Source organism: Tupaia chinensis, unplaced genomic scaffold, assembly GCF_000334495.1.
Source record: "Tupaia chinensis unplaced genomic scaffold, TupChi_1.0 Scaffold146687_1, whole genome shotgun sequence".
Classification (NCBI taxonomy): Eukaryota; Metazoa; Chordata; class Mammalia; order Scandentia; family Tupaiidae; genus Tupaia; species Tupaia belangeri.
In genome coordinates, this window is record NW_006206544.1 from 4,824,675 (window position 1) to 4,836,953 (window position 12,279).

General features: G+C 42.5%; 1 protein-coding gene across 1 annotated transcript in view; it reads right to left on the minus strand.

Moving 5' to 3' along the window:
* Positions 1–11,256, minus strand: part of DBT (dihydrolipoamide branched chain transacylase E2) — a 41,005-nt gene extending 29,749 nt beyond the window's left edge. Inside the window, exons 1-2 of the mRNA XM_006169029.3 lie at positions 11,188–11,256; positions 5,912–6,035 (exon numbers count right to left, since the gene is read on the minus strand). Coding sequence (XP_006169091.1) covers positions 5,912–6,035; positions 11,188–11,238 — 175 coding nt within the window. The 5' untranslated portion in view covers positions 11,239–11,256. The remainder of the gene's footprint in view (positions 1–5,911; positions 6,036–11,187) is intronic.
* Positions 11,257–12,279: the final 1,023 nt, after the last annotated feature.

The window sequence follows — 12,279 nt, forward strand, 5'->3', positions numbered from 1 at the left end:
CCATTGCAGGGTGCTCTCAGTCGCTCTCTGGCATGCACACATATCCTGGCGATTAAAGAAGGGGGAAAATGTATGTATGGATCCTGGCACTTTTCCATGTTAACAAATGGCTCTGAACATATTCAGAGGTGCTCCTCTATCTGTAGGCTGCTATTAACCATAATTTCTCATAAAATACACATGTCAATTAAAGATATAAAATTTTAATAAACTGAGGATTTAAGTTGGTGGAGAAATATAAAATACAATGTGGATATGGAAGTTATCAGTTACTTCTCATTTCCTCCCTACGGAGCTGGGCCTGCTCACAGCACGCTTTCACCCAGCCTGTTGCTCGGAGTATTTAAACTGGCCCCTTTCTCAAAAGGAGTTTGGCACTAAGTACCAAAGGCCTTGTATTTTTTTTTTTAAGTGTGTATATTTGTGTTTTTAAATTCTATTTATTATCCTTATTATATTTATTTGTTTATTTAGTTTTAATTCGTCCAGAGACAGAGAGAAAAAGTAAGAAATCAAGCCTCTAGATCTGGAACTCAAACTGTGGTCGGCCACGTGAGAGTCTAGCACCTTAACCACCACATGACCTGCAGGTCCCAAGTGCATGTATTTGACTTGATCCATAATCCACTTTTTCCCTGGAAATACTTACAGAGGTACACAAAGATTGGTGCTAAAAGATGGTTACTATATGGCTAAAAGAACTAGAAAGTAAACAAAAAATTACAAGTCAGTTCACCAAAGCAGTATTATATTGGGTCATTGGGAAAATCATGTGTTCTTCTACACAAAAGTGTGTCATGACTTTCCTAATGCAAGGTATAGCAAGAACACGGGAATGGGGTAGTGCACAGTAAGGTTAGGGAATGACAAAGGTTTCCACATCACTGAAGATAGGGTATGTGGCCAGAAATCAGCTCATATTTAAAAAGGCTCTCTGGGGCTGACTCCGTGATGCAGTGGTAATGTGCTGCTCAAGAAAAGCCAAATTCCATGGGACCAGCAGATGGCGTAATGGTTACATCACTGGACTCCCATGTAGTCGACTATGGTTCGAGTCCTGGACCTGTTGGTTTAAACTCATGCAAGATGCGTATGCATGTGTGCCCAAGATCCCGAGAGGAGAATGGAGGAGGGGGTACAGCATGGCCATGCCCCCAGGGGGAGTAATTTCTTGCTTTCTGTTTCTGTCTCTCTGGTGAGCGCATGAGTCCCATAACAAAAAATAAATCTTAAAGAAAAAAAAATGATAGCTGAAGTCCAGCGCTGCCCTGTGACCCTGTGGGTAAGAAAGCTGGATCCCACATAGCTGACTATGCTCTGAATCCTGGCCCTGGTTGCCTAAGAACCATGCTGAGTTCTTATACATGTGCCCCAAATCCTGACAGAATGGAAAAAGGGAGAAGGGATTATAGGTGTAACCATGCCCCATCTGGGGTGCTTTCTCTCTCTCCTCTTCCTCTATGTCTCTCTCTAGCAAGGACATGCACCCAATGGTGAATAAAAAAAATAAGAAATGAAAAACCAGATCTTACATGGCAGCTGTAGCTCAGATCCCTGGCCCAGTAGGGATACTGGGAGGGCCAGTATCTAAGGCCTGAAGAAAGGGGAATGAAGCATGACCAGATCTTGCGGAGGGTGCCCATGCCTCCCCTCAACTTCTCTCTCATGTGTATTCTTACATTTGATCATGAATAAGAAAAAAATTAATGAAAAAAACTGTCTTTGTGTGCTATACTGCCATGTTTGGACCTTATCCTAAAGGTAATCAGGAGCCAATGGTAAATTAATATGGTTATAAATTCTGTACAGCTGCTCCCATCAGAAGTACAGTCAGTTTGACCACTTCTTAATTCTACACTGACCTGTGACCCGTTTAGACCAATGGGAATATAGCAGAAGTGAAAATGTGCAGTTCAGGAGCCTAGGCTGCAAAGGTCCTCACAACTTCTGCCTTTTCCCTTTTAGAATGCTGCCCCGAGAGCTCCAAGTAAGGAAGCTGATCTAGTCTACTGGAGGATGAGAAGCCATGTGGAAGAGAAATGAGATGCCCAGCTGAAAACCAGCACCAATGGCCAGACACGAGCAAGACCATCTCAGATCTTTCAGCAGAACACGCTTGCAGACCCTCTAGCTCAACGGTCATGTCTGTGATCCAAGGCAATGACAGCAGAGAACTGCGCTCCCCACTGCCAGCAACCCATGGAATCCTGAGAAATAATCACTCTTTTCATTGGTAAGCAATGATTAGCTGATATGGAGTCTTGTCTACAATATGAGATCTGCAACTTAAGGGGAAAAAAACCTCTCAGTTGGAATGTGATGGATGAGGTTGGGGAGGGGTGGCAGAAGCAACAAAGGTAAGGGAAGCAGGAGGCTACTACACAGGAGAGACGAAGCACAGAATATACTACTATACATTTTTCAAAACTGTCTGAAAAGAAGACAGATTTAAGAAATACAGAAGATGTAAAATTAGGGCTAGCAGGTGGCACAGAGATTAAGGCAGCTGGATCCCACATGGCCGCATGCATGCCCAAAATCCTGACAGGAAAATGGAGAAGGGACTGTGGCGTGGTCATCCCTCTGAGAGATGCTTTCTCATTTTCTCTTTATCTCTGTCTCTCTCTGTCTCTCTGTTTCTGGTGAGTGCACATGCCCTATAGCAAAACAAAACAAAACAAAAAAACCTAGAAAAAACTTCACGAGAAAATGTAAAATTGGTTAGTGTTTCATCATAATCAATTTGGTGTGAAACAGGAGTTAGGATGATTTCAGGTTTCTAGCTTAACTATTGCACTGAGCTAGGGAATATAGGAAGCAGCAGCGATTTGTAGGAAATATGACTTTGAATTATATATGGACCATTAGAAAGATGCTCAGCCTGCTAGCAGCTGGTGAGAGATCTGAGCTTTGGCTACAGATTCAGAAGTGTTTGATGAGGGGCCAGCAGATGGCGTAGTAGTTGAGGGCCCTGGATTCCCCATAGCTGATTGCAGTTCAAGTCCCAGACCTGGCAGTTTGAAAATCATACCAGCCCTGTGTCTGAGTGCCCCAAATCCCAGGAGAATGGAAAAAGGGGATTGAAGAATCCCCCAGGGGATGATTTCTCACTTTCCCTCTCTCTGTCTCTTTCTTTGGCCAGTTCATGCACCCTATGACAAAACAACTGTTCAACGAGTAGGTGGTCAGTTGAATGTAGATGTGATATAATGTGATGTAAGAAGAAAGACCAAAGAATGGGATCCTATGAAAAACTGAAAGTTAAGAGAAAACCAGAGGAAGAGGAACCTTTAAGAGAATGAATATCCAGAGAAAGTAAGTACTAAATACTTTACATATTCCAATTTATTTAGCCCCTCTCTGTTTTGTGTGCTGACATATCCTGAGTACCTGGAGCAGTATCTTAGCACACAGTGAGTGATAAGCAAATATTTGTTGTTGAATGAATGAATTCTCACAAAAATATAAGGTAATAAATACTACAGTTACTCCCATCTTCCAGAAGATGAAATCAAGAAATAGAGTAACTTGCTCAAAGTGACACAGCTAGGAACTGGTAGACCAAGCACCCAATGCTCATGATAAGTGTTGAGAAGCTGGAGCAGGAAATTGGAATTTTGGCTTGAATGGCCTCTATTGTCTCTGGGAAGTAATAAAAATGTTACCTGTAAGAAACAGCTATTGGGCGGCAAGTGGCACAGTAGTTAAAGGTGCTGGACTCCCACAGAGCTGACCACTACTCAGTCTAGGACCTGGTGGCTTGCTTTTATACTTTCCCTCTCTTTCTCTGTCCCATTCTTGTCCAATTAAAATAAATAAATAAGTAAAGTTAAATAAAAATAATTCTTAAAAAAGAAACAGTTATTTTGGGCTAGACAGTGGTGTAGCGGTAATGCAATGCTCTGTGATATGATCACATAGGAAGGTCCTGGGTTCACAACCTGAGGTTTCCCTGTGAACACCTTGGGTGCTTGCCCATGATCTAGGTTGGCTGAAGCTGGGAGGTGGATCATGATGTGACAAATCGATCATGGGTACCTTTCTCTTCCTCTCTTATGGAAGAAATAAACAAACATCTAAAAAATAAAAATCTTAAAAAGAAATGGTGAAGGCTGTGAGGGAGTATGAATTAAAGAAAAACAGAAGGAAGGGACCAGCAGATGGCATGATGATTATGTTGCTGAACTCCTATGTGCCCGACTGTGATTTGAGTCCCAGACGTGGTGGCTTGAAACTCACACTGGGCGCGTGTGTGTGCATGCCCAAAATCCCAAGAGGAGAATGCAGGAGAAGGGATTACGGCATGGCTATCCCCTCTGTGGGGTGACTTCTCATTTTCTATCTCTCTGTCTCTCTGGCAAGCACATTTGCCCCGTAACAAAAAGGGGGCTGGGTGGTGGTATGACGATAAAATGTGAAACCCTGCAGGTGGGGCCCACATGGGAAGGTTGCCAGTTAACATCTGGAGATCTCCCTGAGTACTCTGGGCACATGTGGGCCACGTTCTGGGGCTGGGGTGACTGAATTGCAGCATTACAACCCTCAAAAGCTTAATGAAAAGTAGCTCTTTGATGTAATGGTAATGTGCTGCTCAAGAGAAGCTGGATTCCATGTGGCAACGGTGGTTTGAATCCCCTGCCCAGTCAGCCTGAAACATGATGGACATTCACATGAGTGAGCAAGATCTGAAGGGCTAGTGAACCATAGGAAGGGGATCGCAGTATGACTATATCTTATGGAGGGTACCTGTCTCTCTCTCATACACACACACACACACACACACACACACACACACACACGTGTGCATGTGCTCCATCATGAATAAAGAAAAAAGCTTAATGATACAACAATCCAGGTCCCACCCAAAGGTTTTTGTCTTAGGTTGCATGCACTCACTGGAGAGAGACAGTGAGAGGGAAGTGAGAAATCACCTCCCCAAGGGATGGCCACACTGCAATCCCTTCTCCTCCATTTTCCTCCCAGGATCTTGGACACACATGCACACGTGATTATCAAGCCGCCAGGTATGGAACTCAAACCATGGTCGGCTAGATGGGAGGCCAGCAACATAACCACTATACCATCTACTGGCTCCAGGGTTCTTCATCAGAATTCTAAGTAGACTATTAGGGAAAAACAGTTTTTGTGCTCTTGCCAAACCTAACACTTAAGCCTCATGTTCTTTATAGAGGGTAAAAAAAAGTTGTAGAAAGTTAAGTAAATGGGAAATTTTGATTTAGAAACATATTGGACTGGTTTTATCACACCATATATTTTTTGCTTTTTTGAGAGATTTTTGCTATAGGGTGCAAAAATAGCTGAGAGGCAGAGAGACAGAAAGCAAAAAATCACCCTTCCTGAGGGATGATGGCCAAACCACAATCCCTTCTACTCCATTCTCCTCTCGAGATTTTGGTCATGTACGAGTGCACACCAGTATGAGTTTTAAGTCAGCAGGTATGGGATTTGAACTGCAGTCAATCACATGGAAGACTAGTGCTTTAACCACTACGCCCCCACATTACACCATCTTCACATGATAGATAGATTAAGTACTATACCCAACAAACAATCCTACAGCGAGTAGGAAAAAAAAAGATACTTGCATTAAGTCCACAAAAATTTACCTTGACTGAGAAGGTTATACCAATGCTTACCATTGCATTTAGATGAGTTAGATGACAAAGGCTAGCTGTCCCAGTAAAACCCAATCCCAACATTATGAAGACACTAGTGTGAAGCAAAGTACGTTGGGGTTGGGGAGGAAACAATGAGAAATGGGAGAGCAGGGAGCACCAGGATAGAAAAGTAGAAGCAAAGTTTTTTACTTTAAGTCTTTAATTACTGGTGGGAAAAAATATTGAATAATGTATAAAACATTTTACACACGATATCTTGAGATCATACTTACCAGCAGTTGTTTTCAGAAGGCGATGTGGATGACTATACTTAAATGAAGGATAACCAAAGAAACATGCAAATTTTGGCTTCAAAATGTGAACATTACTGCATGTTTGAAAAGAGCGAATACAAATCTACAGATGAGAAAACACAAAGTAGTTACAAGTAATCTTAATGGCTTATCATTTCTTTATGTACATATTGAATTTCAATTCTATTCTATAAGTAGAACAATTATCACAATATAAATATAAAATGATATCAGCAGAACCCAGGATATATGGCAGCAGTGACAATCAAGTTTACAGAGACCAGTTATTAAGTATTTCTATCCAAAATATCAAAAGAACTCAACTCCCAGCACACAGGAAACATGGGTTTTTTTTTTTTTTTATGTTTAATAATATTATACCCTGAGTCAGATTTGTCCCTATATTTATGATCCTTGTCCAAGTTTTTTTTATTAAAGATTTATTTATTTAATTATTATTATCATTTAATTTTGCTCTAGGACATAAGTGTTTACTAGAGAGAGAAAGCAAGCCGCTATGTCTGGGACTCAAACCACAGTCAGCCATGTGGGAGTCCAGTGCTCCAACCACCATGCCACCTGCTGGCCCCGTCCAAGATTCTTTATGAAAGTAATCTGTATAAACACATCAGCTATAGCTTGTCATTACGCTACCTAATAAAAGCTACTAGAGAATTCTAAAGTGATTGTTAGAATCTAGATATTGAAAAACATGTAAATAGACTCTTAATAAAAGTAATTTTAACAATCTACAGACACTGAAAAAGATGACAGTGTCATTATACCCAAGGTTTTCTTATAACTTAATAAATAATTTTTTTTGTTGAAAGATTTTTGCTATAGGGTGTGTGTGCTTGCTGGAGAGATAGAAAGTGAGAAATCGCTCCTCAGTTGGGATGGCCCTGCTGCAATCCCTTCTTTTCCATCCTCTTGGGATTTCGGGCATTCATACACATGTGCATGCACATGTGCCCAGCTTGAGTTTCAAGCTGCTGGGTCCAGGACTCGAAATGCAATCAACCATGTGGGAGTCCAGCACCTTAATATTTATGCCACCTTCTAGCCCAGTAAATGATTCTTATCAAATGACTTTCTTATCATAAGTTACTGACTCTTGGTAAATAAAAGTAATTTTAACAACCTATAGACACTGAAAAACATGTATAGCATTATACTCAAGGTGTTCTTATGATTTAATGACTCCTAACGACTTTATCATAACTTAATGACTTTTTTAAAAAGATTTATTTATTTATTTATATTTGTTATTATTATTATTATTTTAATTTGACCAGAGAGAGACAAACAAAGAGAAAGGGAAAGTGAGAGACCAAGCCTTCTGGTAAGAACTTGAGCTGTGGTTGGCCATGTGGGAGTCCAGCACCTTAACCGCCATGCCATCTGCTAGCCCCATAACTTAATGACTCTTAATATATGACTCTTAATAAAAGTGACTGTTAGCATCTAAAGACACTAAAAAAACATATACGGTATTACCCCCAAGGTTTTCTCATCATAACATAATAGATTTAACTATTTTATATAATACTTTAGTGTTTAATACAAGATAATATGTTATAAAAATAACTAGGCTTGGGGCTAGCAGTTATGCCCCACATGGTCGACCACGGTTTGAGTCCTTGCCTGGGTGGCTTGAAATTCATGCCGGGCACGTGTATATGTGTCCAAGGTCCTGAAAGGAGAATGGAAAAGAGATTGCAGTGTGGTCATCCCCTCCCTCCCAGGCAGTGATTTCTCACTTTCCTTCTCACTGTCTCTTTCTCTCTCTCTAGCAAGCCCTCCACCCTAAAGCAAAGCCCTCTCAAAACAAAACAAAACAAAATAAAAAACAAACAAAAGCTTAGGCTTGAATGTATTCAACTTGATATAACAAAATTAAATGTCTGAAAGGTAGTATATCATTTAGAAAGTTAATATGTCAATGTTATTAATACCTGATTAACTACATCGTACTTTAAACATAAGCCTTCTAACCTTCTCAGTTGTTAAACAAATATTTATGAGCATGTACAATGTGCCAGGCACTTGAGAGTATATAAAGAACAAAAGGAGATGCAATTTCTTCCTTACAGAACAACAAGTTTACAAGTGATTATAACACAGTGTCCTAATGGGGGAAACTGAGTGTTTTAAGGGAACCCAAAGGAAGGGAGCCTAGCTAGAGAGTTAGGTGACAATCAGAGCTGTGGGACGAGGATGAGTAAGCCAGGGGATGAGATGTACTGCATGTAAGGCCAGAGGGAACTAAGGCAAGAGTCTTTAAGCAGTGCAAATACATGTGCAAAGGTCTACAGTCAAGAGGGCATAGAGTGTGTCCAATGAACTCAATCTGTTCAACAGCATTCTAGTGAAGTTCAGCGTGGAGTAAGGGTGAAGTGTCCGAGTTGGGACTGGGATGAATAGGAGCTAAAGGAAGGAAGTCTGAGAGATTGCAAAGATACAGATCAGAAATTGCCCCATAGTCATTTGAATTTTGGACATTTTGCTGTCAGCTTTCAGCAAGAAAATGACATTATCGAACTTGTGTTTTACTTTACAAGGGCACCCTAGTTATGCTATGAAAAATGGCACAAGATTGGAGTCAGAATTCTAATGAGGAAGGACCAGGACACCTGCAGTTGAGGACATGATGAAGAAAAATGACTAGGTTTCTTTGGAGAAAGGAATAGGCTAGAATCACGAGAAACAGGATTGAAGGTTCAACTCTGGAATCTAAGGAGTTGGAAGGGATCGTGGCCAAGGCTGTGAGATGGTTATAGGCTAGCTTTTCCAAGGTCGCTTGTGCAAGCAGTGGCCGTGCAATAGCTCTCGCCAGTGCACCTGGCTGGTACCACCCTTTCTTCTTTCCTGCCTCGGACATGGAGAAAGATGTTAAAGCAGTCATCTTGTGACAGGGAAGGGCCAAATGAACTGCTGAAAATGACAACCTTCACGATAACGAACCACTTCATCAATGGCAGCTGCCATCTAATTTTAGAATGTTCTGTATGCATGGGTGCTTAATTTCCTATTTATTAGTTGGGTTTTTATTACTTGTGCCAAAAAATATATCACATACATTCAAGTGGAGATTTTCAGGAAAGCAGGATACATAGAATCAGAATAGGCCTGGTTGGGAGATTGGAACTTTAGGGAATCATCAGCACAGATGGTAACTAAATCCAAAGTGGACAGGATAGTGGACAAGGGAAATGGGAAAAGTACAGCAGACTAGGTCAGCACATGGTGTGGTGGTTAAGGGCTGGACTCCCGCATGACTGAAATTAGCTGGAGTCTCAGACCTGGCAGCTTGCTTTCTCTGACTCTGTCTTGCTTCCTCTCTGCCTCACATGCCCTACAGCAAAATTTTTTAAAAAAATAATAAGTAACATTAAATACATAATAATTATTATTTTTTAAAGTACACAGAGCCAAAGTCAGACCCCTTAGGAACATCAAAAACAAGGCCAGCAGGTGGCATAGAGGTTAAGATGCTAGATCCTACATGGATGACTGCACAGTTCGAGTCATGGACCTGGTAGCTTGGAAATCATGCTGGGCACATTTGGGTGCATGCCCAAGATCCCAAGAGGAAAATGGAGAAGGGATTGTGGCATGGCCATCCCCCCCCGGGGGGTGATTTCTCACTTTCTTCTTCTCTCTCTCTGTCTCTCTCTTTCTCTCACTGGTGAGAGCATGTGCCCTATAGCAAAACAAAACAAAACAAAACAAAACAAAACAAAACAAAACAAAAAAATCACCAAAATTTTATGTTATGTAGAGAAAGACGATATTGGGATGAAGTGCGGGAATAAAATACAAGGAGAATATTAGGGAGCCAGTCATGGTGGTACACAATCAACACCACTGCTTGGGAAGATGGAAGCCATGTGGAAAGCACGTTCCTGGCCCAATGTGAATACTCCAGGCAAACAACAAATGTTCCTATATTTCTACTGGGTTGTCAGGACAGTTGTGAAACATTTTTGCATAGAAAAAAAACATGGCATTCCCAAGAAACTAATAGCTAATGGGGAGGCTAGAGCATGAAAAGCACAATAATGTAAGACCGTGCCAAAAATATCCATCTCTGTCTCTCTCCCTTTCCCCCATGCTCATCTATCTCTGTCTCTCTCCCTTTCCCCCACACTCTTCTTCATAAAAGGTGAGGTGGGAGTAGGACTACTGGGAAGCTGATGTTACAAAGGACAAGAATGGAGAGCTCTGAAGAGAGGACGAGAACCAGTAGGGTGCTGCGGAGAAGAGCCCTTTTCTCTCAGTGGCCTCCTACATATCCTCAAGTTATATATTATAATATCCCCTGGAAACTCCTCTGACCTCTAAGTCCATCACAGGTGTCCACTCCTGTGTGTTCCTGCAGATCTATGCACTTGTCCCATCATAACACTTCTGCTGAGTCGTAGGTGCTTAATGTCTCTCCTTCTCCTCTGTCCTCCACCACAAGGTTGTAAAGGTACGGCTTTCTGACTCATCTGCATCCCCAGTGTTTAGCACAGTACCTGGTATTAGCATATTCTCAAGGTTTTGTCAGATCAGGGTTTGACCACTGCAGAAACATCTAGGGTGGAATGGTCCAGGAAAACATGGTGCAAACAGAATAAAATACTAACATTACTGGGTTGGATCAAGGCTTGACACTGCAAGACTGTGTGAAAGAGAGGGGACTTCAGGGAAGATGTTGGTGAGTCACAGCTGTGGTGATGAGAGTTGGAAAGATACATGGCAAGGACACAAGTACAAGGCAGAAGAGTGAAGCTTCGAAATTCCTCCGAAGCAAGGACCCTTGGTGATCTGCCTAACCAGTCTCTTCTGTTGGACTGTAAACGCCCAGAGAGCAGGGAATCTTATTACTAATGTCTGGCACACCGTGGGCGCTCAATAAACACTGGATGACTACATCTCTGTATTCCCGATGCCTATCACAAAGCCCGGCACCTACAAAATATTTAACGAAAGACTAGCAGGCGAAAGGCTAGCTGGGCCTTGGGTTGCAGACGCAGCAGGAGGGCGACAGAGTTGTGGCCCGAGCGCTTCCAGGTAAAAGGAGAGAGCGGGTCTCGGCTCTGAACCCCGCTAGCCACCTTCTCCGCCCTCCCTGTTTGTGCGCATCCCTGCATCTCTGCACCACGCGTGTCCTGTGCGCGTAGCGCTCGGAGGAGAAAATAACACACCACTCCCGGCGGACTCCGGACAAATCACTTCCTCCCGGCCTCAGGGCTGCCAAAACTGCTTACCCGCCGCCCTGCATTCCGGCTCCAGGTGCTCAACACACGTACTGCGGCCATCTTACTCCGGAAATGACGACTGCGCCGCAGCTGCTGGAGGCGCCGCCACGGGGCAACCAATCCGGGAACGCGAGACGCACCTCCCCCTGAGCGGCCAATGGGGAGCGAAGGAGCGAGCCTCCCACCCGACAGCCAATCAGGGAGCAGGGCGGGGTGCGCCAAACCCCGGGCGTGGAGAGCCCGCCGGCGTGAAAAAGCCGGGAGAGGCGGAGCCCAAGTTTAATTCGGGGGACCAAGCTGGGCAAAGCCCTGCGTTGTACACCAGCAACGGTCTGTTGCATTTAACTCATATAATGGGGGAAATCGTGGTACTGAGGAAACCTACAAAAAGTGAACTTATCCGGAGCAAGTTGTGTTGAAGACCTGGAGGATGCCAGGGGAAACACTTTCGTCTTGCACGTATTTTCATCTTTCGTATTGTAAGGGCCTTGATTACAGAAAATGAGACATTTCTATATTTCGCAGCAAGGCTCTGTACCACTAGAAAGCGTTTTCACAAGTCCATACTGGAAAGGTTCCCAATGACTGGCATTTCTTACTCCTGTTGAGTGTTCTTGATGACCAAAACTGACTTCCCAATCCTTTCTCATGAAAGCTGGACAAGGTTACTTAGTGTATAAAATAATCATGTCATCATCATTATCTTTCCTTCTTACAGAATGTTGTCAAATGCAGCTGCCCAGGATATGCAATACATGTCACAGACATACAACCATGATTTACTTGCCTCTAGAAGAAATGTCAAATTCAGGTAAGTGAAACTGTTAAAGAAATGACCAGGACTTTCTTTGGCAGTTTTCCTCAGGACAACTAGGAAATCAATTGTGAGAAATGTCCAGGATGACATTTGTCTGTACCTGCCTCTTACATCACAATGAAAGCCTGCACAAATGTTTAAGGAGTCACAGAGAAAAAAACTGGAACAAAGACAACATAACATTGAAGATGAGTGGTTATGAAACAAAATCTCAGATATTTCACAAATTCATTGTTTCCTATTACACCCACACTTTTTTTTTGCCTTATTTGCCTTTCAGAATG